At 48.9% G+C, this 26,322-nt stretch overlaps 1 protein-coding gene across 3 annotated transcripts in view; it reads right to left on the bottom strand.

Moving 5' to 3' along the window:
- GRID2IP (Grid2 interacting protein) overlaps positions 1-26,322 on the bottom strand; it is a 57,738-nt gene that overhangs the window by 26,875 nt on the left and 4,541 nt on the right. For all 3 annotated transcript variants that reach the window (XM_087867121.1, XM_045813310.2, XM_087867115.1), the window contains exons 2-6: positions 25,205-25,331; positions 10,789-10,894; positions 8,991-9,531; positions 6,598-7,030; positions 154-308 (exon numbers count right to left, since the gene is read on the bottom strand). In XM_087867121.1, the coding sequence (XP_087723247.1) occupies positions 154-308; positions 6,598-7,011 (569 nt within the window). In that variant the 5' untranslated portion in view covers positions 7,012-7,030; positions 8,991-9,531; positions 10,789-10,894; positions 25,205-25,331. The remainder of the gene's footprint in view (positions 1-153; positions 309-6,597; positions 7,031-8,990; positions 9,532-10,788; positions 10,895-25,204; positions 25,332-26,322) is intronic.

Below are 26,322 nucleotides of genomic sequence, written 5' to 3'. Positions count from 1 at the left end.
GCCTTCAGGGTCGCTGGTCCACCCTGGGAGTGGGTCGATGGCTGGGGCCCAGTAGCAGGATGCACAGCCGCAGTGCCTGGGGTGGTGGTGGGAGAGTGGGCACCTCTGAGCGAGACACACCCTGCCTGCCCCTTCCTCCCCCAAGCAAGGTACCTGAGGTTGTCCAGGAGTGGCGCGCGGGCCTCGCGGGGCAGCTCCAGGGTGAGCACCCACACCAGGTCATCGACCCGCTGCTCGGCCGCAAACTGCTTCAGGGCAGCGAACACCCGTTCCTTGGCAGTTGGCTGGTCCCCCAAGATCTCATCCACCTGCGAGGAAGGGTCTGGTGAATGACCACAGGGACCACAGCAGAACACTGCTCACTTCCCTCCCTTCCTCCCTCAGTTTACCTCCATGGGACAGCTGACAGGGGAGCGCTGCCTGAGCTCTGCGGTGAGCTCTCTACCCAGATCACGTCATTTCCAGCCTCACAGCAGACAGACAAGAGGACACGGCTAATATCTTCATTTATACCTAAGCACGGAGGCTGGCGTAGGTGGGGTGACCTGTTCAAGGCCACGGGGTCAGGACTCACACTCAGAGACAGCCCTTCTACTGAGTATTATAAGGATCAAAGGAATCAATACAAGAACTTGACAAAGTTCCAGGCACTCAGTAATTGCTAGTTACTATTATTGTAACACTATACTCCTTTCCTCCACACTGTTCACTGAGAGATCCCACAGAGAACATTCTGGCTCCAGAGAAAAGCCCTGGAGTGTGTGCCTAGCCCTGAATTTGGCCTCCCTCAGCGCTCCCTCGGGACTTCTGCTTTCTTCTGCTGGGTGTACAAACCAGCTGATACCAGTCAAGGTACATCTACTCATAGGAGTCCATGCAGCTGCTGGAAAGGGGCGTGCAAATAGGCACCATGTTTCTGGAGGCCGGCTTTGGTAAGTGTGCCCAGAGCCTAAAAATGCACCCGTCATTTTACCCAATGATCTAGAAATGTATCCTGGAGATATCCTGAAAGACAGGATGATACACAATGATATTTGAGTGAAGAGGCTCACCTCTGCATTGTTCAGAATACGGAGACGTTGGAAGTAACATAGGTATTTGATAATATGGAATAAATCATTTTAGCACATCCATTTGTCGTCCTGGCTATTTGGCTAAGAAAGGAGGAAACCCCAGACTTCAAGGGAGGCGGGACCCTGGCAGTTATGTCGTAGCCTTGGGCAGTTGGAGGCTCTGGTCCACGGTTTTGGCTCTTGAAAAAATGATGCAGAAATGCGGGGACAGCAGAGCTTGTGGTGGCCAAGCCCCACAGTGCACCCTGAGCAGACTCATCCTGACGGGGTGATGCAGGACAGCTGGGCTCCAGGTTGCCGATCCTGTCCTGGTTCTAAGGCTGGATCTCCAGCACGGATTCTGCAAACTGTTCCTCCCACAAATCCCTTTCCTGTCTAAATTAGCAGAGTCGACATCTGCTGTTCGAGAGCCAAGTTCAGCTTGATACCCTCGTACCGAATATCATTGATTCTGGGGTGAGCATTTTTTCATATTCTAACATCTCCGAAATCAGGATGTATCTTACGGCGAGCTGCCATTCCTGTGCCTGTGTGTGGATGTGGCCGTAGGTGTTCACATTGTCACTTCCACTGACTTACGTGCATTGCTGGTACCAAATACGTTCAAATAAGTCTAAAAGTCCTCCTCTAATAACTACTAAATTAAGTGACAAGGAGGTGATAAGAAAGCATGTGTCATGGGTTAATTGCCAGGGGCATTTCTCTTTTTGTGGTTAAAAAAAAAGGGGGGTGTCTTGCAATTGACAGTGTTTTCAATCTGATGCAATGTGGTACTTTTTGGCCAGAAAGAATGATGCTGTAGATCTTTATATAAAACCATGAGGGGCCGGGGTGCCTGGGGGGCTCAGTTGGTGAAGCGTCTGCCTTCAGCTCAGGTCATGATCCCAGGGTCCTGGAATGAGCCCCGCATCGGGCTCCCTGCTCAGCGGGGAATCTGCTTCTCCCTCTGCCTCTCGCCAACCCCCCCACCCTGGCTTGTGCTCTCTCTCTCACTCTCTCTCTCTCACTCAAATAAATAAAATCTTAAAAAAAAAAAAAAAACCCATGAGGGGCGCCTCGATGGCTCAGTCGGTTGAGTGTCTGACTCTTGACTTAGCTCAGGCTGTGATTTCAGGGTCCTAGGATCGAGCCCTGCGCTGGGCTCTGTGCTCAGCGAGGAGTCTGCCTGAGGATTCTCTCCCTCTGCCCCTCCTCCTCCTCTCTCTAAAATAAATAAATCTTAAATAAGAAATAAAACCATGAAATGGAGAGTGATGGTTAAGGGTGTGGGGGTTCTTTCGGGGTGACTTGCATGTTCTGAAATTGATCATGGTGATGGTTGCACAAATCTGTGAATATACCCAAAACCACTGGATTGTAGACTTTAAATGAGCAGGTGGTATGATACGTGAATCTATCTCAATAAAGCTGTTATAAAATACACAGAAAAATGCGATAAACAGGCAAGTGAGGAAAACAGTTTACAAATGGAATACACAGTGTTCTATTTTTAGACATATATGATTACACATATATCTCTGAATTGGAAAAATGCACTAAGTTTTATAGTAATTTAGATTTTTAAAAAATAAGTCAACGGTTTCCGTTTTTTCTATAGGGAGCTTATATGATGTATACAGTCAGGAAAAGGAAGGCACGTTATCACTGCTCTTTTTTTCCCTTTATTTTTTACTGTAGTAAAAATGTACGTAACATACAATTTACCATTGTAACCATTTTAACGTGTACAATTCAGTGGCATTAAGTACAGTGCCACAGTGGGGTGTAACCATCACCACTATCCAGTTCCAGAATATTTTCATACCCTGCCCCAAATGAAAACTCTGTACCCACAAAGTACTCACTCCCCACTCCCCTCTTCCCCAGCCCCTGGCAACCCCTAATCTGTTTTCTGTCTCCATGGATTTGCTCATGCTGGCTACTTCTTGTGAATGGAATCATACAGTATGCGGCTTTTGTGTCTGAAATTGCTACTTTTTGTTCATGCAGCAGTTAAGCGTTGTCTGTGCATCCTCTATGAGAGACCTCCCTTGGTAGTCAGGAGTCGCCGTGTGTCTGGACACCGATGCTCTGAGCTGACCCTGAAGCTGAGGTGGGAGGCTGGGTGGCGGGGTGTGTGGGTCTCTCTCAGGGGAGTGTGGGCGCAAACCCAGCCAGACCTAGGGCTGTTCAGTACCACCTTCCATCCACCCCCCATGTCTGCAGACAGCATCCTTCCCCACCACTCTCCACTGTCAGAGGATGAAGAGCTCCCCCCTTCCCGGCCAAGGTTAGCCCTCCAGCCCAAAGACACCCCGCTGCCCACCCGTCCCCACCTTCTCTTCCTCTACCTGTCATTCAAAAATCACCTCCTCGGGGATCCTTCCTGACCACCCCGGCCAAGTGGCCCCCATCTCTCTCTCTCTCATCTCCCTGTTTATTTCTTCACTTCCTTGACCATGATCCCCAGATAGCTTGTTTATAGACTTGTCCACTTCCTCGCTTGCTTCTCCCCCCAGGGACACCTGCTGCATGGGAGCAGCTTCCCTGCCCATCCTCATCACGGGGCCATCATCAATGATGGCGAAACGCATGGACTTCAGTGTCTCTACTGCCTCCTTCCCTTCAGCTTATATAAATGTTCGAGTTTCTCCCAACCTATAAATACATGAGTACATAAAGTCCATCTTACCCTGCAACCCGAGCATCCTTTTAATTTTCCTGGCCCAGAGCGGTCTATACTTGCTATTTCAATACAACTACCCTGACCCATTGCAGTGTGCCCCCTACTGGCAGCACTCTGTGGCAATTCTCTGGGCAAGGACCCCTAATGACGACTTCTGGACCTTCATCTTCAGCCCAGAGCTTGCTCCAGAGCTGCATGTCCAACTCCCTCCTAGACAGATAGGGGATTAAGGCCGGCTTTCCAGATGCGGTGACAGAAGTTGGCGGCTCTGGGGGTCTCATGCCTGAGTCCCAGCACGTGCGCCCCACAAAGTCTGTGTTGCTGTCTGTCTCCTCCACCTGTTATGACCTGACATGACAACCTGAGACCCAGACCTGAGGTCTTGCTCCTGCCCAGCCCCAAGCACAGGGCTTGGCACATAGTAGGCCCTCAGTGAATGTTTATGGAGCTGAACCCAAGAGCCACAGATGGCCAGCTGTCCTCTCTCTGCTTTTCCTACAGCTCCCCTGCTGACCTCAGTTTCCCTGGCAGTGAGTAGGGCAGGCAGCAGCACCAGCACCCCCTCCTCATGCACCCACTGTGCCGAGGAAGGTTAGTGGTTTTGCAATCAAAGTCAGCGGCAGCCTCAATTCAAAGGAGAACATGGCTAGCTGGAAAGACGTTTTATGTAAGAAAGAGGAAAAAATAGTTCCTCCCCCTGGGGGCCTGTGCCACAGTGCGGTTTTGGTGTCAGCTCTTACCCAGATGCTCTCAACCTACATCGAAGCGTGAGGCGCCATCACGGGACACTAATGGATTTTCTATTAAATATCAGAATCTTCAAGGAGGAAAAACTGGGGCAAGGGAGAGTGCCGGTGAGAACCCGGGAACTAACTGTCTGAAAGCCCTTGATTGTTCTGAGGCAGTCTCTTATGGGGATTTGCTCTCGGTGTTTGGGGGTGCTTGGTGAGCTCGAACCAGAACCCACCGCTCCTACTCCCCCTCGCCGGAACACACATCCTGGCTGGCCTGGGCAGCGGGTCACCTCCCTGGCCCTGCCTTGTGGCCAGGTCTGCAATCCACCCCGCCCTTCTGGGGGCTCTGACCGTGCCCCCTTCCATCTCTCCAGGGGTCCGATGGAGTCTGGGACAGGCCTTTGGTTCTGCAGCCGGTCTTCTGGAATTACAGCAGACACTACCAGTTGCTGCGGTCTGAATGGTGGTGCCCCCACCATTCATATGTTGCAACCCTACTGTCCAATGTGATGGTATTAGGAGGTGGGGCCTTTGGGAGGGATAAGGTCATGAGGGTGGGGTCCTTGTGAATGGGATCGGTGCCCTTATGAAAGAGAGCCCAGAGAGCTCCCAGCTCCTTCCCTCCCATGAGGACTTGAGAGGTCTGCCACCCAGCAGAGAGCCCTCGCTCCACTATGTTGGTGCCCTGATCTTGGACGTCTGGGCTCCAGAGCTGTGGTTTCCAAGCCATCAGTGTGGTGTTCTGTTACAGCCAGGAAGGACTGAGCCGCTTGTGCTCATCAATATTGCTAGTTCCCCTCTTTCTCCCTGGGCGCACAGAAGACGGCATTCCCCGGCGGCCTTTGGGAGCAGAGGTGTGACCAGTTCCTGCCAACGAGCACCGGCTGCAGGGGCAGCACTCTGCTCCCTCTCTGAAGTCCTTAAGAGCCGCGGGGCACATTCCTGCATGCTCCCCCTCCTCTATAGAAACTCCTGAGGCTGCACTTGGAGATGTTGAGGCCTCGTGCAGAGGTCAGCCAGCCTGGAGAGTCACCTGCACTTTCAGAGGACTTAGTGGGTATGGAGAACAAACCTGCGGGGTGCGCCAAGGCCCCAAGATGTTTGATGTTTGTTGTAACAGCAGAGCCGGTTCTGGGGATAGAAAGGAGGCCGCATCTTCTGAGGGGCTGGACACTGGTGACCTAGGGAGGCCAGAGCCGCGTCGCGTGTGCTTGTGTGAGTGACTGCATACACTTGGCTACAGAGGCCGGCCTGCTTAGGGCCAGGGGCTGAAAGGCTCAAGCCGGGGTCCTGCCCAGACAACGGTCATGCCAGGGTACATGGCGGAGGTGACGCTCCTGAGGGGTTCAGTTTAGAAGGAGGGAGGACTGGACCACGCTTGGGCCCTGGAGAAGGCCAGGCGAATGGAGATCTGATATCTGGGCAGTGGGCTGGGAGCAGGTTCTCTCATAGCAGGGCTTCCACCTCTCTGCCCCCCAACACCTCATGGCCACGTTCTGCCACGAGGACGAATAAGCAGTGCCCTTTCCATGGAGGACAAGGGAGGGTGTCTGTGAACTCAAGTGTCCCAGTCATCAAACTGAGTTTCCAAGATGTTGGGCTGGGCACCCACATCTGAAGGCCCTGGAGGACAGGTACATGAGGGTGGAGAGAGTATATCCAGTAACACAAAGTTCACCAACGGGCAAAAGCCATCTATAACGCGCAAGTCAAAATAGCAGCTACCTCTTATGGGGGCGGACGGACAGAGAAAGGAGCACGTGTGAACTATCTGATGTGAAGGAATCATTCCGTTTTCTACACTCTGATTATCTATGCTCTGTTGACCTGCATTTTGATCGGGCCGGTGATCACAAGGCTGTGTGCATCTGTAAAACCCAGCGCGCTCTACACTTAATGTACTTGACTGTACACCGTGTGCCTGTGCGCCTCAACAAAGGAGCAAAGCAACCCCCCCACAGAATCACAAAATGAGGCACAGGGCCTTGAAGCTCGCGCGTCATTATACTTCTGGTAAATACGTCCTAGAAGACTCCTCAGCTCCAGGCCCACACCAGGCCCCAGAAAGGCCTACGCCACCGCCAGGGGACCCTGCCAACCGCGCAGGAGCCCTCGCTTGTCCTACCTTGCGGCTGAACTCCTGGGCCTTGCGCCTGCGTTCCCGGTGCACGGCCTCAGGGCGCTTGCGGTGAGCCAGGCGCAGCAGCTCGCGGCCCAGGGAGAGGCCTCGGCCGGGGCGAGGGGGCCGCAGCGCTGGGGTCAGGGATGAGCCACCGGATCCCGCGCCTGGGTCGCCATCTGGGCCCGGCAGCACACCGAGGCTGGGAGGCACGCGAGGGCAGCGCCGGGCCAGGCGCACGAGGCGCTCACGGCTCAGGCCACCCACGGCCAGCCCCTCCACCTCCAGGATCTGGTCCCCCGGCCGCAGACCCCCGGCGTGTGCGCTGCTCCCTTCTGTCACCTCCAGGACGAAGCAGGGGCCCGAGCCGCCCAGCCGGAAGCCGAAGTCTTCAGGCCAGCCCTGGTTGGTGGCTGGCATGGCGGCCCAGGCGGTGCAGCTGGAGAGGGAGAGAGACCGCACAGCAGATTCATGAATCTGAGGCCCTGTCCGCAGCGCTGCAGGCCACTTAAAGACCCAGGAGATGCATCAGTCTGGACCTCCGCTTCTCTCTGCTTCCAGGGGGAGGATTAGTTCTTAAGATAGTATCTCAGCTCCTCGATCCCGCTGTGCCTGAAATTCACCGACTTCCATGTGACAAAAGGACATCGCAGTGACATGCGTTCACAAATTCCTACTGACTTTGGTGGGTATTTGCCCGTTGAGTTGTATGACTCTCCCTTTTGACTTCCTTGGGGAAGCATGGTATGACTGATTTGGTCTCTGGGCTCCTGGCTCTAGGACAGGCTCAGGGGGAGGGGGTCCCTCTGTCCTCCAACAGAGGCCAGATTGTGTGGGCTGGTGAGGTGGGCAGGAGACACAAATGTGAACATTAACAAGGGGAGACCTCACTAAAACGGAGTCAGGAGGCCAGAAGGGGGAGCCATACCACACTCCCTCAATTAGAGCAAGGATTATCTATTACAAAGCCCCACAGAAGAACCATCAAACAGAAAAGATTCATGGATTGCAAGTCCAACAGGAAAATATGTGCATTGCCTCTCCTACAAGAAAAGGACCACCCCTGCAACTCAGCCAATGAGCAACCGTGGTCACCCCCATCTCTTGCTTTTCTCCAATGGACTTTTGTTCAAAGTCACCCCTCCCAGCTTCCTTGTTCTTCTCTATAAAGTTCCTCTCCTTTGTTGGACTAGCCTATGATTTTTGCCATAGCTTGCTTGTTCTGAATTGCTCTTCTCGACCATTCCTGGGTTAACCCATTTTTCCTGGAAAAACAACTTTTATTTTTAAGGTTAGCAAACACAGCCTGGGGAGGTGAGGGTGACTGTCTTGGATGAAACAATCTATGTGTGTTTCTGTAGGTCTCTTTAGAGCAGGGATTGCTTACAGCCCATGGACAGCCTCCGAAATTGTAAGCAGTGTGTGGTGTGAAGGCTCCGTTTTCCAGGGAAGAGTCCTCAGTTCTGAGGACTTCCTGACTCTGGCTTTGGAGAACGTCTGAGCGCAGGATTTGGAGGCCCTCCACAGATGTGTGGAGCCCCCCAGTATGGGGTCATCTGCACGTGGCTCCCTCTCCCAAGACACCCGAACACGTCTTAGTGGCTGGGGAGTCAGGGCGAGGAGGAGACCCAGGATTGCAGCAGCATCGTGCACTAGGAAGAACCAGGGACACTTAAGGAACAGTGAGAATCAGTATCACCAGGCCACCAGAGGACAGCGTGAGCACTCCTCACCTGGGTGTGGTGGAGGCTGTCACACCCCAGGCTGGCCGGCTGACTCCCGAGCCCATCCCAGGGGACCTGTTCCTCCTCTGCCAGTGGCCATGCTGCCATGGGGCCTCAAAGACACTCTGTGGCTTGGCGGCAGCGCTGGACTCCTGGGTGCACTGGGCCCAGATGGGGTGGGGGCATCACCACATCTTAGAGAAGCCTGAGGTCAGTTCTTGTACCATGAGAGAAGTAGTCAGCTCCTCCATAATCATAGAGGGGCTGGCTGGCAGTCTGAATTTGGGGCTGGGGCCCATGTTGCCCCTTCATGGGCACAGCTGTGGCAAGGCTGCCTCTCGGAGACCAGAGCAGGCAACGCCTAGCACTCTACACCCAGCCTGTGGAGCCCACAGAGCTAAAAGGGCTGCTAGCACTCAGACCCCGCTGAGCTTCTGCACCATGTCAAGCCCTCCCATGTGTCCCCAGCCCTGCAGAGTGACTCAAGCCCTCTCCCACCCACCCCAAGCTCCTGGTGTGGGCCCCTCTCTGCTCTCTCACACTCACCTAGAAACAGGAATCCAGGCTCCTGACAGGGCTGATGGACTATCTCAGGGCATGAGAGGGAGGCATCCCAGGGCCGCCTATCCCAGAATATTGGGGGGCGAAAACCCCCGCACTCCCAGGTTTGCTTACCTTCCTCACTGGCGAGTTCAGTGGTTGCAGGGACAGAGCGCAGGGCTTGTGGAATGCCTGGGGACATGAGCTTGTTGCCAGCCCTCTGCTGCTCGGGGCCTTGGCGTCGGTTACTGATGCGCCCGAGGTGACAGCTGGAGTTTCTAAGGCAAAGTGATCCTCTGAGTAACCTGAGAAGGCCCCAGTTACCAGGCACACCAGCAGGATGGCTGGACAGCTTGGCCAGGGCCCAGAGAGGCAGGCCCCTGCTGCGTGGTCCTGGGGGGCAAGCAATGATGCTCAGACCGGAGTGAGGGCTGGCTGGAGCTGGGCCATGGGCTGGGTCCATCCACGAGGTCGTGGAGCTTGGCAGGTGGGTCGAGAGGGTTCCTCCAGGCTGTTTTGAGGTGAGGGGGTGTCCCTCAGTCCAGCGATGGCACAGGGGACTGATGAGACTCAGCAGGGCATGGGGACCCAGTCTCCACAGGGAATATCACTGTCGGAGCCCCAACAGTCAGATTGTTCATCAGAAGAAGGGGAGATCCAGCCCAGGAGAAAAGGTCTGGATGGGCAAAAAAAATGCTCACCTAAGTAACTTTGGAAGTGAGTGAAGTCTGTAAAACTAAAGGCAAATGGAACCACACAGGCACCGTCCTCTAGCTGGGGCAGCTGTTTCCCACGGGGTGCAGGGTAACGATTCTGAAATCACACACATGCATGCTGGGATTGAACAGTTAAGTAAACGGACTGTGGGGGCCAGGTTTCTCTCTGGGGGAATGGGAGGTTACAGACAAGCAAAGGGAAAGCTAGAATAATCCATGCGGTACTGGATTAGAGTTGGGGACGTCAGTATGAACTCATGCTTAGCTTACTACAGCAGCAGATGGACACATAGAGAAATAGTTATGGATCTGTGTGTATACTACATAGCTTAGTATATGAACCTATGTCTGCTTATTCGGTCAGCGAGAGGGCGTGGAAGCGGCACCCCGGCAGTGACGAGCACATCTAGTGCCAGATCTTGGCTTCTAATATCATTCCAGTAAAAGGAGCCCGGGATCCTTAGAGAAATCACTGAGTCTGGGCCGGGATCAGGAAGCACACAAGTCGAGCCCAGAGCGTCTTCTAGTGCCAGAGAGAACATGAGGGCTAAACACATGTGCGCGTGCGTGCACCCACAGACGACTGGGCTTGTCAAAGGGACACAGGAGCAAATCGAGAGATTTCATTGGCCAAAGATGGAACAATTTGAGCAAGAAAATAAACAACATAGTACTGGATTATAACCCAAAGAATAGAATAAATATTCATGAGTCTATATTGATGTAAACAAATGGTTGAATAAATAGAAGAGACATATCTCCTATGCAGAAGAATTTCAAATAATTTATAACCTTCCCCCCTTTAAGTGTGGGCTGCACATAGTGACTTCCTTCCAACGAGGACAGAACGAAGAGGTGGGGGTCACAGTACTTTACAGGGGAGAAACTGACAAACACAACCTCGGACAGGTGATCAAGGCTGACGGCAATGGGGAGAAATCAGGTTGATGGCACGTGCCCCTTATCTGATGTGATGAGAATGGCACTTTGCTTCTGGGAACTTCCTCCCCTAAACCCACAACCAGTCCGACTATGAGGAAGATAGACATCAGGCACTAAAATTATGGGGTTTGTCAAAGGGACACGGGAGCCAACTGAAAGGACTCCCAGGGGCTAGTGCTGGAACAATTTGAGCAACAAAGTTAATAACATAGTGTTGGATTGTAACCCAAATAAAATGAATATCCACTAGTCCGGACTGATACAACAGAACATACCTGACTCTTCAAAACAGCCAAGGTCATCGAAAACAAGAATGTTTGAGAGACTGTCACAAGCTGGAGGGGCCTAAGGAGACCTGATGACTAGATGCAGTGTGGGATCCTGGGGCAGAGAAAGGACATTAGGTAAAACTTGAGGAATCAGAACTAACTAATGATAATGGACCAACATTAGTTCATTAGTTGTGACAAATGTACCATCGTAACATCAGGTGCCAGCAATAGGAGACATTGGGTGTGGGGCAACAGGGAGCTACCAACCCAGCTTTTCTGCACACCCGACACTATTCTAAAATTAAATTTTTATTATTAAGACCCAGGATATGGGAGCTGGAGTCCCCCCAGATGAATGGGACAATATTCATTTTTTTTTCTTTTGAGAGAGAGGGAGGGAGAGAGGTGGGGAGGGGCAGAGGGAGAGAGAGAAAGAGAATCTTAAGCAGGATCCATGCCTCACTCAGAGCCCGACTTGGAGCTCAATCCCATGACTGAGACCATGACCTGAGCCGAAATCAAGAGTTGGATGCTTAAATGACTGAGCCACCCAGGCGTCCCTGGGCGATACTCTTATAGGTCATGAGGATTGAGGTGGATGTTTTCTAGAATCTGCTTACCCAAAGGTGCTCCAAGTTACTCTGTGTGTGTGTGTGTGTGTGTGTGTGTGTGTGTGTGTGTGTGTGAGAGAGAGAGAGAGAGAGAGAGAGAGAGACACACACACACACAGAGAGAGATGTCAGTATATGTTCTCTAGTCTCATTTACCTTACAAACTCTGCTAGGGAGAGTACAGTATATCCTCTTTGGGAGAAAACCCCCAAAACCATGAGTGACACAGTGTCCCCAGAGTATGGTCAAAGACTGACTGATGCTGGAATAAAATATATCTTTGAGCACAGCTCCAAATGCTTAACAGGCCATGGAATTGTTGTGCTGCGTGGTAATTACGCATAAACCATGATAGTCACACAGGTGGCTTTACCTGGCACACTCTTTTGTCTTCTTCTTTTTTTTTTTACGTAGGCTCCATGCCGAGTGTGGAGCCAACAAGGGGCTTGAACTCATGACCCTGACACCAAGACCTGAGCTGAGACCAAGAGTTGGATGCTTAACCGACTGAGCCATCCAGGCGCCCCTCTTTTGTCTTCTTGACTAACAAACTGGTGTTTCTCTAGATGGTAAAAAATGGCATCATCTGACCTGCTGATGGGAATGTAATGGTAAAACCATTATGGAATACTGCTTGATGGTGTCTTAAAAAGCCCAAAGTGGGGGCGCCTGGCTGGTTGAGTTGGTAGAACACTTGGCTCTTAATCTCAGGGCATAGAACCTACTTTTTAAAAAGGCGCTAAATGGGGCGCCTGGGTGGCACAGCAGTTAATCGTCTGCCTTCGGCTCAGGGCGTGATCCCGGTGTTACCGGATCGAGTCCCACATCAGGCTCTTCCGCTATGAGCCTGCTTCTTCCTCTCCCACTCCCCCTGCTTGTGTTCCCTCTCTCGCTGGCTGTCTCTCTCTGTCGAATAAATAAATAAAATCTTTAAAAAAAAAAAAGGCGCTAAATGTACGCTTACCATGCAACCCAGCCATCCCGCTCCTAGGTATTAATGTTCCCAAGAGAAATGACAGTGTATGTCCACGTAAAGACTTGAACGCGAATGTGCATAGCAGCAGTATTCACAATAGCCCCAAACTGGAAACAACTTATACATCGATCTATTGACAAATGGATAAACAGACTGTGGTGTATCTATGCAATGGAATGCTACTCTATACTAATAAGAGATGAATTACTGATACACGTAACATGAGTGAACTTCAAAACCATTATGCTAAATGATAGAAGCTGGTAACAAAAGGCTCTATGATTCCATTTATATTAAATTCTATAACATGCAAACTGATCTATAACATCAGAAAGCACATCAGTGACTTCTGGGGCCAAGGTGGAGGCAAGGGTAACCGGCAAAGGACCTTGAGAAAACTTGTACGCTTTATATGTATACAGTTGGTTGTATATACCTCAATAAGTTTGACTTTTATTTTATTTTTAAATATTTTATTTATTTATTTATTTATTTATTTGAGAGAGAGAGAGTGAGCATGGGGTGGGAGAGGGGCAGAAGGAGAAGAGAATCTCAAGCGGACTCCATGCAGCGCACAGCCTGACACAGGACTCAATCCCAGGACCCTGACATCATGACCTGAGCCGAAACCAAGAATCAGATACTTAACGGACTGTGCCACCCAGGCGCCCCTAATGTTGACTTTTGAAACCTAAACTACTTGAGGGGTATACTCCTAAATCCTGTAACTTAAAGGGGATGGGGAAAATGACACACTGAGCCAGACCTGATCATAGGCTGGCAGTTTTCATATATTTGTTAATCTCATTTGCTTGTCATGCTCTCCTAACAAACTCAGAATGGTTACCGCCAGTTTAGAGAGGAGAAGATAGAGCTTCAGAGAAATGAAGGGACTTGTCCCGAGTCATACCGGCTTCTGAGCGGCTGAGGCAGGCTTTGACCCTCCCCAGCCTCCACCCTCTGTCAGCCCTTTGAGAAGGGCTGGACCTTGATATTGCCAGCCTGACAATGCCAGGACCCATTGACCAGGACGATACAGCCCAGCCTGGATCCTCGCTCCATGCTTCACGTTCTGCCTTTTTTAAGGCTTTGCCCAGGATGAACCAAAAGGCTCAAAATGCGTCCTGGTATTTCCCACCCCAGTCCCAGAAGGTCAAGCAAAGATGTGGGTTTCCTGGGGGGCGGGAAGGGGTGTCCACAGGTTTGGGGAAAGGGACCCCTGGAGACATTTGGGCGGGTGCTGCTGAGAAGGGCTGGTGTCCATGACTCCTCACTTTACTGTACAACCCAAACTCAAACACCAGCCAGTCCTATGGACGCTACCTTCTACTTTCAAATTATAACCAGAACCCACCTGCTTCTCTCCGCTGCCACTGCCATCACCTTGGTCCAAGCCACCATCATCCTTCTCCCACCCTCAATCCAAAGTCAGATCCTGTCACTCCTCTGCTCAAAACCCAACCCATCACTTAAGTTCTCACCATGGCCCACGGGACCCCACCCAGTCAGGCCTATTGACCTCTCTGATTTCTTGCACAGATCTCAGGGCCTTTGCACTAGCTCTTCCCTCCACCTAGAATCTGTCCCCACCTCCCGAATCTGTTCAGATGTCTCCTGTCCCACCCTATTTCTCCTCCCTTCCCTGCTCTCTGCTTCTTCCTAGCACTTCTCACCATCCACATGCTATGTGCCTTGCTCATTTATCTTGTTTCATGTCTGTCCCCGCACATTAGAATGCAAGCCTCAGGAGGGCAGAGATTTCTGTTTTGATCATTGCTGTACCTATAGTACCTAGAACAGTAATTGGCACATAGTGAGTGCTCAATATTTGTAAAAGGAGTGAATACATTAATAAACCTTACCCTGCGGTCCCAGCCCTCTAACAGAAGGAAGTGCATTCTCCTCCCATGGCTGGCCTAAGTGATATATTTTTTTAAGATTTATTTATTTATTTGAGGGGCAGGGAGGGGCAGAGGGAGAAGGAGAGGGGCAGAGGGGAAGCGGACTCCCCGCTCAGTGGGGAGCCCAACACGGGGCTCGATCTCACGACCCTGAGATCATGAGCTGAGCCAAAACCAAATGCTTAACCGACTGAGTCTCCCAGGTGCCCCCGTCCTAAGTGATCTTATGGGAATCTCAAGAAAGGCCCCCAGTGTGGCACGTGGTATGAATTATGTGATTATTATTATATTCACTATTATGATATCCTCCTGGCAATTCGGTTGTGTTCCCAAAAGCACAGACCATCTTTTAAAACATAAGCTTTTATTTTGGAGTAGTTTTAGATTCACGGAAAGATTTCAGAGAGAGTACAGAGTTTTCATATACCCACATCCAACGTCCCTCACTGCTGACATCTTACGTTACTATGGTACCTCTGTCACGATTAATGAACTAACACTGATCCATTATTATTAACTAATTCAGAGTTTCTTACTTTTTCCCTAATGTCCTTTCTCTGTCCCAAGACCCAATCTAGGATGCCATGTAGTTATCATGTTTCCCTACGCTCCTCTAATCTGAGGCAGTTTCCTTGGTTTTGATTACCTGGACAGGTTTTGTTTTTTTTTTTTTAAATAGCTTTTAACAAATTTATTAAATACGATCTTTAGTACTTTTCTTGTTCTTCTTGGTCTCCTCCTCTTTCCTCTCTCTCTCTCTTTCAATGGACAGTTTTCAGGAGTATCGGTTAACTATTTCATAGAATGTTTATGCCTGATATTTTTCTCATAGCTAGACTGGTTATAGTTTGGGGGAGGAAAACCACAGAGGCAAAATGCCATTCTGGGGGCACCTGGCTGGCTCAGTCGGTTAAGTGTCCAACTCTTGATTCGGCTCAGGTCATGATCGCAGAGTTGTGGGATTGAGCCCTGCATCAGGCTTTGCACTCAGTGTGGAGTCTGATTGTGGTTCTCTCTCTGCCCCCTCCCTCCTTCCAATCCCATGCTCTCTCTCTCTCTCTCTCTCTCTCTCTAAAATAAATAAATCACATCACATCAGTGGCACAGGCTATCACCATGATTTACGTGCTGTTAACCCTGCCTGAGGTTGGATTGGTTAGTTTCTCCATTATCAAGTACTCTGTCCCCCACCCCCTCATACTGTCTTTGTTGGAAGGAAGTCATTGTGTGCTGTCCACACTTAAGAAGGTAGAGTTATGTTCTACATAAATTATTTGGAATCCTTCTACATGGGAGATATGTCTCTTCTCCCCTCTATATTCGATCATTTATTTATGTAGGTATGGACTCATGGATATTTAATTTACACTTAGGGTTATCATCTAGTACTATGTTACTTAGTTTGTTGCTCAAATTGTTCCATCTTTGGCAAGTGGAGTCTCTTTTCACTCCTATGTTCCTTTCGCAAATCTCCATTGCTCTGTGTGTGGTATGTATACATATGTGTTTTACAAGAGGCACTACAACTTGGTCCAGGCTCATTCCAGCCCTAGAATCAGCCATTTCTCCAAGATGCTTTGATTTATTTTGTGGGGGGAATAATATTCGAAACTAAGATCTGGGCAATGGATGTGTTCATTGCTGCTGCGATGTCCCTGCTTCTTGGCCGGCTGGCTGACGACAAGCAGACACATGTCCATTTAGCCATGTGGTCTCCATCCACTCCCGAATTAATTCAGGTCAGCGCCCTTTCACCTCGTCCTCCTCACTGAGGCTACCTTAGGCATTTGAATATGGTTAGATTCTTTTGGTCATGTTCTTTCATATTGGGATGCCCCAATTTCCTAGGAGATTTTTAAATTTGCATCCATTTAGGGTGACTGTAACTGCCCATGGATCCTGACACGTGGGTGATGGCATGTATCCGCCATTACTGTGTCACCGCTCTTGTGGCTCACCCACTCAACCCCCCTGCTCCCCATCCTCTGGCAACCACCGATCTCTTCGCTATCTCTATAGTTTGGCCTTTTCTGGATTATCCCATAAATGGAATCATACAATACGTAGCCTACTGGCTTTTTTTCACTTAGCAATATTCATCCATGTTTTTGTGTCTTGATAGCTCGTTCCTTTTTTCCTTTTCCTCTTTCTTTTTCTTTTCTTTTCTTTTCTTTTCTTTTCTTTCTTTCTTTCTTTCTTTCTTTCTTTCTTTCTTTCTTTCTTTCTTTCTTTTTTTTTTTGGTATCATTCCATTGTATGGATGTACCACGATTTCTTTATCCATTCACCTATTAAAGGACATATTGGTTGCTTCCAGTTTTGGGCAATTACGAATAAATCGCAGACAGGTTTTAGTGCAGACATAACTTTCCAATCAGTTGGGTAAATACATAGTACAACTGTTCTATCATGATGGTGAGACAAAGTTTAGCTTCCTCAAACTGTCGAACGGGCTCCAAAGTGGCTGCACCATTTTGCACCCTGCCAGTGATGAACGAGAGTCCCTGCTGCTCCACACCCTGGTAGGTAATTGGTGTTGTAAAGGTTATTTGGGATTTTAGTGTGTATGTAGTGGTATCTCGTTGATGTTTGCATTGTTTTTTCCCTAACGTTAAATGATGTTGAGCCTCTTCTCATATGCTTATTTGCCACTCGTACATCTTCTTGGTGAGGCATCTGTAAAGATATTTCGTCTTTTAAAATTTTGTTTGTAATTGTTGACTTTTCAGAGGTGTTTTTAATGTGTGTATTTTGGATATAAGTCCTTTACCTGATGTGTGATTTACAAATATTTTCTCCCAGTAGGTAACTTGTATTTTCATTCTCTTAACAGTGCTATTCACAGAGCAAAGTTTTTCAATTTAATAAAGTCCCGTTTATTAGATTTGGGTGGGGGGGATATGCTTTTGGTGTTGTATCTAGAATCTCATCACCAAACCCAAGGTGGTATAGATTTTCTCCCAATTTTTTTTTCTAGAAAATTCTGGATGGGGCGCCTGGGTGGCTCAGTCGTTGAGCGTCTGCCTTCGGCTCAGGGCGTGATCCCAGAGTCCTGAGATCGAGCCCCACATCAGGTTCCTCCGCTGAGAGCCTGCTTCTTCCTCTCCCACTCCCCCTGCTGTGTTCCCTCTCTCGCTGGCTGTCTCTTTCTCTGTCAAATAAATAAAATCTTAAAAAAAAAAAAAGAAAGAAAATTCTGGAAAACATCCAGTCCCACCCTGATGCCCTGTGAAGACTGTGTTGTAGTTGATCTGACGCCTCCATGAGAACAGGCTTTTTCTCCCCCCTTAAATAATCCACAGAAATATGACTGTGAACACCACAGAATGCATCCTGATTGTTAGGGGCTGACTTTGTCCCCTCGAGTCCGTAAGTTGAATTCCTAATCCCCAGAACCTCAAAATGGGACTGTATCCCCTTTCAAGAGGTGATGGAGTGAAAATGAGACTGTTAGGGCGGGGCCTAACCCAACATGGCTGCTTCCCTACAAGAGGTGGGAACTTGGACATAAAAAGACACCAAGGGCTGTGCATTCACTCAGGAAAGACTATGTGAGGACACAGAGGGAAGGTGGCCATCTATAAGCCTCAGGAGAAACCAATCCTGCCAAAACCTGACCTCCACAACGAAGAGAAAATACATTTCTATTGTTTAAGCCACCTGGTCTGTCGTGTTTTATTATGCTAGCCCCAGCAAACTAATGCATTGCCACGGTGAAATTTTATCAGAGTATGGCTAAAAGATTCTTTCATTCAGGATGTGTTGAGAGCTGGGTAAGTGGCCTTGGCCAAAGAGAGCCAGGGAGAGTGGAAAGGGATTGATTGAGAAAACCCAGACAGAAGTTTAAAACTGGCTGGTGTCCTTTCTCTGTGCCAAGTCCTCCTGACACATCCAGCTACTCTGGACTGAGTAGGCAGAGTCCAAACAGGGCATTAATATCTTGCAGTCATGTCATGTCCTACTCCCCAAAGCCTCTGAGTATATTTGTGTGGTGTCCTCAGGTGACAAAGGCAGGTCACTTTCAGGTCACTTTGATGATTGCCGTGGGGCCAGGCTATGGCTTTCATCAACAACTTGGGTAGTGTATTAGTTAAAGTGATAAATGCTAGCTGCTTTAACAAACACCCTCCAATCTCAGTGGTTAACATAATAAAATTCCATTTATCACCTACATCACAGTCCAGCATGGGTTGGATGGCTCTCCTGGGTTGGGGGGAGGGCTTCCTCCAGGAAGAGACGGGGTTCTTGATCCTTCCATCCTGCACTGACATCTGAAACACGTGGTCTCTTCTCCAGAGGTCACTGGAGAAGGGGAACAGATTGCCAGAGGATTGTGCAAGAATATTTTAAAGGCCTGGTCTAGAAGTGACCTACATTTCTTCTGCCCACTTTTTCAATACCCAGAACGAACTTCAAAGGAGCCTGAGATGTATAGTCCTCCCTTGTGCCCAGGAAAAGGAGGTACTGTGGCAAACACCTGATGTTCTCTCTACCACAGAGGAGGACACGAATTTTCCTACCTGGCCTGCAAATGTTGGGATGCTGGGGAAGACGGTGGGCGGAGACTCAGCCCCCACTGTCAGGGATGATGTTGGTTGTGACAATCATTTCAACTGAACAGGACAGGGGCTTTCCTGACCATGGGTCTGGTGTGAATTAAGGAGGGGGCTTGTTGGGAGCACTCTTTGAGGAGGAGGGTGGCGTGACGAGCAGCATTTGGGACAGTAAATCCCACTGCCATGCCATGGGAAGTGTTACTAGTACAATGGTGACGAACAAAGCATCTGCCATGTCCAGATCCAGGCAGGCCTGACTCTCTGCTCAGCCCTCGACACAGGTCTTGGGCCTGAAGTTGCAATGCAGAGCTGGTCTGTGAGCCACCTGCTAGCGGGAGCCCCTCCCAGCACCTGCTTCCACAACAGAAGTGAGATCAGCCCATGGAGCACCTCATCTTTCTTATGTTCATTTCCCTTTTGTCCTGTTTCCCCTCTACTCACATTAAGGTTACTTTATCTTGTTTTGTGTGTAAACCATCTCCAGTCCTGCCTGGAAGACAACAGGGACATGTAAATAAATGGGGTGGGGAATAGTCTGTGATATTGAGAAGCTGCTCTTCTCATTCCTTTTATTCACTGCTCTTCCCCCAGTCATCAAGGTACTTGGCAGGGGAAGGGAGTTGTGGAAGGGCAGGTGGGGGGAAGAGATTGAGCCCTAAAAGAGCCACCTTTCTATTTTTCAACCTCCTCGATAGACTTCATTCTGTCTTTTGAAAGACAAATATCTGAAAGTCAAACTAGTTTTTTGGTGTCAAGTTGGGGGTTTTGGAAAGCAAAAAATATTATTGCAAAAGCTTATGGTTTACACTATAAACTATAGAGTGGGACTGCTTGCACTGGGACTAAGAGCTTCTTGCATGCCCAAAAGAAGAGTCTGAGTGGTGCAAGGAGGGGAGACTCATGAGGGAGGCTTGGAGGAGCACACTTGCTGTCCCATTGGAACCTGGCTCACTGGAGCCAAGCTAGGTCCAGTCATGGGAAAACAAAGAAGGAAGCATTCAACACACTGTGAATTCCTATCAACTGCACAAGCTCCCCTCTTGGGGCCCCATCCCACTCTTGGGAGCACCATCAGAGTCAGGGGGATTAATGCTAGCTGGTTTAACAACGACCTCACTGTTTGTATGTGCGACAAACTGTGTCTCCCAGATGCCTCTCCCTCTGGTCCCCTTGCTTCAGACTAATGTTCAGAACCGCTTCTGACACTGCAGGCTCAGGGGTCCCCCTGCTCCAGGCTGCACTTTGTAAGCTGCTAATCCCGCTAATTCTGGAGCTGCTGGTTGGTGATCCACCATCTGTAACGGGCTCTGAAGACGAGTTGCCCTGGTGGCTCGCTGACCCAGAGGAGCCATCAGAAGCTGGTGGACTGGTTCACTGTCATTACTGATGGCAGGATGAGGGGTTCTCCAGGGACATTTCATGGAGCCTGTGGCATGCTCGTTCCAGGTCCCTCCTTGGGCCTCCCCTGTTCCAGCCTCCCTCAAGAGATTAGCAAACACTTCCTCTATTTGGCTTCCACGGTGGCCTCTTTTTTCCTGGTTCTCCAGCTGGGTTGACCACCCTAACTTGGCCTTCTCTGCCAGCTCCTCCTTTGCTTCTGGCCCGTGATATTGGAGCCTCTGTCTCTTCTCTCTTTACACCTTTTTGCTCATCCTAAGGAACTGCATCCGTTCTGGGTGACCTTGCAGCCCTAGTGACTGCAGTTTTGTGGCTAAAATTCCCTCCTCCTCCCTTTGAATATACATTTCTTTGAATCTACACCAGGAGATGGCTGCCAGGAAGGAATTTTATTAATAGATTTGCCTTTGCATCTGGGAAATGAAGGACATCCTACCACACACTCCTGCCGTGTCCTAAGCAGCTCGTGTTTTCATGGTGGCACTTTTCATTCATTCTGGGCTTCATCTAGTTTGGGGGGACACTTTTGATATACTTCCATCATTCCAGATACAACAACTTATTAGATGCCCACTTACAGAGTGCCTACCCAGCAATCGTGCCCCTTTCTAGTATTACCAGTTCTGCATCTGGAATCTTCCTCTCTCCTGAGCAGCAGCTCCTGGCTGGGGAGACAATGAGCCCCTGGAAGGTTTGGCAGGGCATTTATTTTTTTTATTTTTATTTTTAAAGATTTTATTTATTTATTTGACAGCGAGAGAGACAGCCAGCGAGAAAGGGAACACAAGCAGGGGGAGTGGGAGAGGAAGAAGCAGGTTCATAGCGGAGCAGCGAGCCCGATGCAGGGCTCGATCCCAGGACCCTGGGATCATGCCCTGAGCCGAAGGCAGACGCTTAATGACTGAGCCACCCAGACGCCCCTTGGCAGGGCATTTAACTCACCAAATGGTGCACTCCATTCTCCTGGCCCCGTCACTGGCTCAGGAGGGAGCCCATGACTCAAGTCAGACAGAGTGAATTTCAGCACTCCTACTGGGAATACCAGGGTAAACCCTCCCATTCTCTTCTCATTGGAAGTGAATGTGGAAGCATGAAGCCCCAGGGGTGGCTGGCAGCCATCCCACCACCAGGAGGAAAGCCGGTCTGGGGAATGAGGCTGATGCTTGGGTGACAGAGTAAGGAACAAACAGAACCTCTGTCTTTGATGATGCCAGTGAGCTTCTGATTCAAACCATTTCTGAAGCCTGCCCCATCTCTGCACGTGACAGTGGCAGAGGCCAGGAAGTCTCCTTTGTCATTTGATCCAGTTTGAGGTGGGCTTACTATTACTTGCAACATAAAGAACTTTGATACCTCAAACCTCTTGTGCCAGAAATACTTCCCATTTTGTTCTTCTGCATGGATCCTGTTTGTTAACTGTGATACTAGCGGCCAAAATTGATTGAATGCGTTTTACATGACTGTATTATTTCATTCAGTCTTCACGACAACCCTTTGAGGTAGATTCTGTTATGTGATGAGGAAACTGAGACTCAGAGAGGTTAAGTAACTGGCCTAAAACCGCACAGCTAGAAGAGATGGATCCTGGACTGAAACTCAGGAAGCCTGATTCCTGAGCTCATACTCTTAACCCCTGCACGACTTTCCATCCGATATTCTCGGTCTGAATTTCTTCCTGGAATGACATTCATGTCTGTGCCTCACAGAATCCAGTGTCAGTCCCAATTCACTTGGTGTCCAGAGTGAGTCTGCGACACTAACTGATGTAGGCAGGCTGGATCCGAGGACCCAGGGGAGGTCCTGCAGGACCAGCCAAGAGGGTCCTTGGCTTCATGCAGGATAGAAATCAAATGCAGGCCGGGAGGAAGTGAGAGCAGAGTTTACTGAAGATATAGAGAGAGCAGATACAGACAGAGCATCTGGGACACTTGGAATGGAAGAGGAGCATGAGTCTCATCTTTACTTGCAGCCCGGGTGTTGACTGAGGATGGTGGTCTGCCACACGTGTCCTCTCAGGCATCCAGGAACAGGTCAAAACAAGGATGAGTGCTCAGGTGTCCTCCAAAAGTCACTTCTGCCCTGGAGTTAGGGGTCTTGGGGTCAAGGGTCTGGAGTCAGCAGTCTTGGAAAATGTACAGGACAACCTCGCCTGGTCACTCCTTAGGTGTTGTCTATTGTGCTGGAAGACTCCAAAGATATAATGAACTCCTTGACCTTTATAAGAAGGACATACATCGTCGGTACTATAAGCCATGTGTAGGGCAGGAGTGCAGCTCCTAGCAAGCATAGAAGCAGGAAAAGGGACAAAAAAGCACTTTTCTTCAGTTTCTCTGTCTCATTACCATGAAGTGCCATTCATTTCTTCCCCGCAGCTCTGAGACAGCATTCACAATATTGTCCCTTGTCCTTCTCTACCCTCTTTTTTTTTTTTTAAGATTTTATTTATTTATTTGACAGAGAGAGCGAGAGAGCACAAGCAGGGCGAACAGGGGAACAGTAGTGGGAGAGGGAGAAGCAGGCTCCCCACTGAGCAGGGAACCTGATGCAGGGCTTGATCCCGGGACCCTGAGATCATGACCTGAGCCGAAGGCAGACGCTTAACCATCTGAGCTACCCAGGTGCCCCTCTCTATCCTCTTTCTGTGTGACTTACAAATAAAACAAATGAACACAAACTGTATACTTTATATGGAGGGACCATCCCCCATCAGCCCACCTGTAATTTCTTGCTTGTCTGCCTTTTCTCCAGGTTGTCAGGTGGCTTCTCTTTTCTGAAAATGTCTCAGAGGTTGTCCTGAGACAATTCAGCCCCAACTCAATGTCCAGGGCTGGATACTCCTTTGGCTCAGCACTGTTAGCCGAGGGATGGCCAGATTCTAATTGTGAGACTAATTCTTGGTTTCAACTAAGGCAGAAAACTAGAATCTCTATTGAGAGGCATTAAGACAGTGGCTGGAGATAAGATGCCCAGATTTAGCAAATGAAAAATACAAGACACCCAGTGAAATTTGAATTTTAGATAAACAAGAGATAATTTTTGAGTATAAGTACGCGTATCTCCTCTTTCGAGAGATACCACAGCTGACGGTGAACTGCAGTATTGGTGATCAGAGTTACAGAGCATTTGGGTGAGGCGAGCGGAGCAGTGTACCAGGTCAAGACCAGTTCAGAAGTGATAGGGAAATGGAGGTTCTGGCCTTGCCCTGCCCAAACCCCTTTGACCTGGTAGCTGAATGCAGTTGCTTTAAGGGCAGCAATCAAGGCAGCAAAGGCCAAGTGGAAATTCCAAAGGATAAGCTACCCTTTGCTCCAAGCTGGCCAGTGGTGCAACACATGGCCGCCGGGACTGGCCGGAGGACTCTGACTTGGTGATGTCCAGGGTACCAACTGCCTCTGGGAAGATTTCATCCTTTTTCTTGCGTGCAGGCAACACGTTTTCATCGAGCATCTGTTATGAGCTAGGCACTAAATAGTTGCTACTGATGCAACAGTAAGCAGATACAGCCCCGATTCTCGCCTTCCCACAAATGCTTGTGTTATGTCCCTTTAAAACTGTCCTTTTTTTCCTCCATTGTAAAACTCCTCCTGACCAACAAATCACAGACTACAACCACGCCTCCTGGGCTATTTGTCTGCTGCAAGGGAAGCTATGAAGTCCTGTATCCCATTTCCAAAGTAGAGCTTCAGTCATTCCCTTGGGGACAGGAGATCATGGTATAAAAGGTGGGTGATCCTGTCAACCGATCTTGCAGCAGGTAAAAAGCTGATAGCACAGGTCCAGTTTCAGGGGCTGACAGGAGGGTTTAGGGACGTTCCAAGGAGAAATTCTTTGCCACGTGTTTCACAGGAAATACCATCCTTCCTATTGCATTTGAATTCAATGTTTGATCATAGGTTTAGTAGTGTTTTCTTCTACGCTATTTATAAAATGTGAGTGTCAACGTTCATGTTTGGAGGTTTTGAAGGACAGAGGGAAAGAGTAAAATGCCGGGAACACATGAGTTTCAGGAACTGACAAACCCCTGAGAGATTTATCCTGAGAAAGTAATGTAACTGCAAAAAAATAAAAGCTTTGAATATGTTACTTGCGAAGCTATCTACAATATTATAAACTAGGAAATCATACAAATGTCCAACACTAATATTGAGCTCATTATACTGCATTCCTGGATAATGATTAAAACTGTCTAGATAGAGGAAAAGCACTTATGATAAGCTGAATGGAGCAAAATTCAAAAATTGTCTAGATTCTATGATGATATCTATGTAAACATTGAAACAAATACAAAAATTCATGTTTTTATGCTTATAGAAATGCAGAATAACAAAGTAGCACTTAAGATAGTAAAATTTAGCCTTTTCTTTTGCTGTTATTTATATATTTCTATAAAGTGTAAAAGGAGTTTAAAAAGAAAAATACAAGGTGGGGAAAGAAGAGCTGAGTGACTACGTGTTTCGGTTAGGATTAGGCCTAATATTTTAAGTTGCAAGTTACAGAAGATGTAACTCCACATGGTTTTAAAAAATAAAGAGGACTGGGTCCCTGGGTGTCTCAGTCAGTTAAGCATCCAACTCTTTTTTTTTTTTTTAAGATTTTTTATTTTATTTATTTGACAGAGAGACAGCCAGCCAGAGAGGGAACACAGGCAGGGGGAGTGGGAGAGGAAGAAGCAGGCTCCCAGCAGAGGAGCCTGATGTGGGGCTCGATCCCAGAACGCCGGGATCACGCCCTGAGCCGAAGGCAGACGCTTAACGACTGCGCTACCCAGGCGCCCCCAAGCATCCAACTCTTGAGTTCAGCTCAGGTCATGATCTCAGGGTCCTGGGAACGAGCTCTGTATCAGGCTCTGTGCTTGGTACAGAGTCTGCGTGGGATTCCCTGCCCCCCCACCACTCCCCCTGCTTGTGCATGCCCTCTCTCTCTCTCAAGTAAATAAATAAAATGTTAAAAAAAAAATAAAGGGGACTTTTGGCTCACCTGTGAAGTCCAGAGGTGCTATAAGCTTCAGGTACAGTTTGCTCAGGGCTCTGACTTCATTTCTCTGTGCTTCTCTCAGGTCTGCCCTCTCCTGTATGTAGGCTTCATCCTTGGACTGGCTTTCCTCCTAATGCCAAGAGAAAAGAAGTGAAGTTACAGCCTCCTCTTTAATATCTTTATTTAATCTAGAGGAAAGGAGGCACCATTGAATGGGAATCCTAGCTTCGTTCTCATTGGGTCCCTCACATTCCAGAGGCTGGCTTTTGTTTTGAAAAATTATTGTGATTGGGGCACCTGGGTGGCTCAGTCATTAAGCATCTGCCTTTGGCTCAGGGCGTGATCCCGGAGTCCTGGGATCGAGCCCCACATCAGGCTCCTCTGCTGGGAGCCTGCTTCTTCCTCTCCCACTCCCCCTGCTTGTGTTCCCTCTCTCGCTGTCTGTCTGTCTCTCTCTCTCTGTCAAATAAATAAATAAAATCTTTAAAAAAAAAGAAAAATTATTGTGATAAGGAAGGAGAGGATTATCCTGATTGGCTGATACCACTTAAGTTCCACCCCTAGAGCTTGGGGTAGTTCCAGCCTACCCTAAGAGCAGGTAGGGAGGTGTGTGGCTTTCTTGTTGAGTAGGAAACCTGTGTCCATTGAACCATGTATGTGCACAAGAGTGTCATGAAAAACTGGGATGTGAGTCAGAAGGCAGTTGTGCCTTGGCTACATACTTTAAGTGTCCCCCACCTTCCTTTCTGAAATGATCTCAGCCATCACAGGGAGAAATTCCAGGTGAATTAAAGATAAAAGTATAAATCAACTAGAAAAATTTTTTTTCTAGAGGATATATTTGTGAATTTGTATGTATCTGTGTGTGTTTGTGCAATTTTGGAGTAAAGAATACCTTTTTAAATAAGATTTTTTAAAAAGCCACAAAAGGGGGCGCCTGGGTGGCACGGCGGTTAAGCATCTGCCTTCGGCTCAGGGCGTGATCCCGGCGTTATGGGATCGAGTCCCACATCAGGCTCCTCCACTATGAGCCTGCTTCTTCCTCTCCCACTCCCCCTGCTTGTGTTCCCTCTCTCGCTGGCTGTCTCTATCTCTGTCAAATAAATAAATAAAATCTTAAA

The sequence above is a fragment of the Ursus americanus genome, chromosome 2 (genome assembly GCF_024610735.1).
Source record: "Ursus americanus isolate L20-20 chromosome 2, mUrsAme1.1.p, whole genome shotgun sequence".
Lineage (NCBI taxonomy): Eukaryota > Metazoa > Chordata > Mammalia > Carnivora > Ursidae > Ursus > Ursus americanus.
This window is presented reverse-complemented; position numbering and strand designations above follow the sequence as displayed.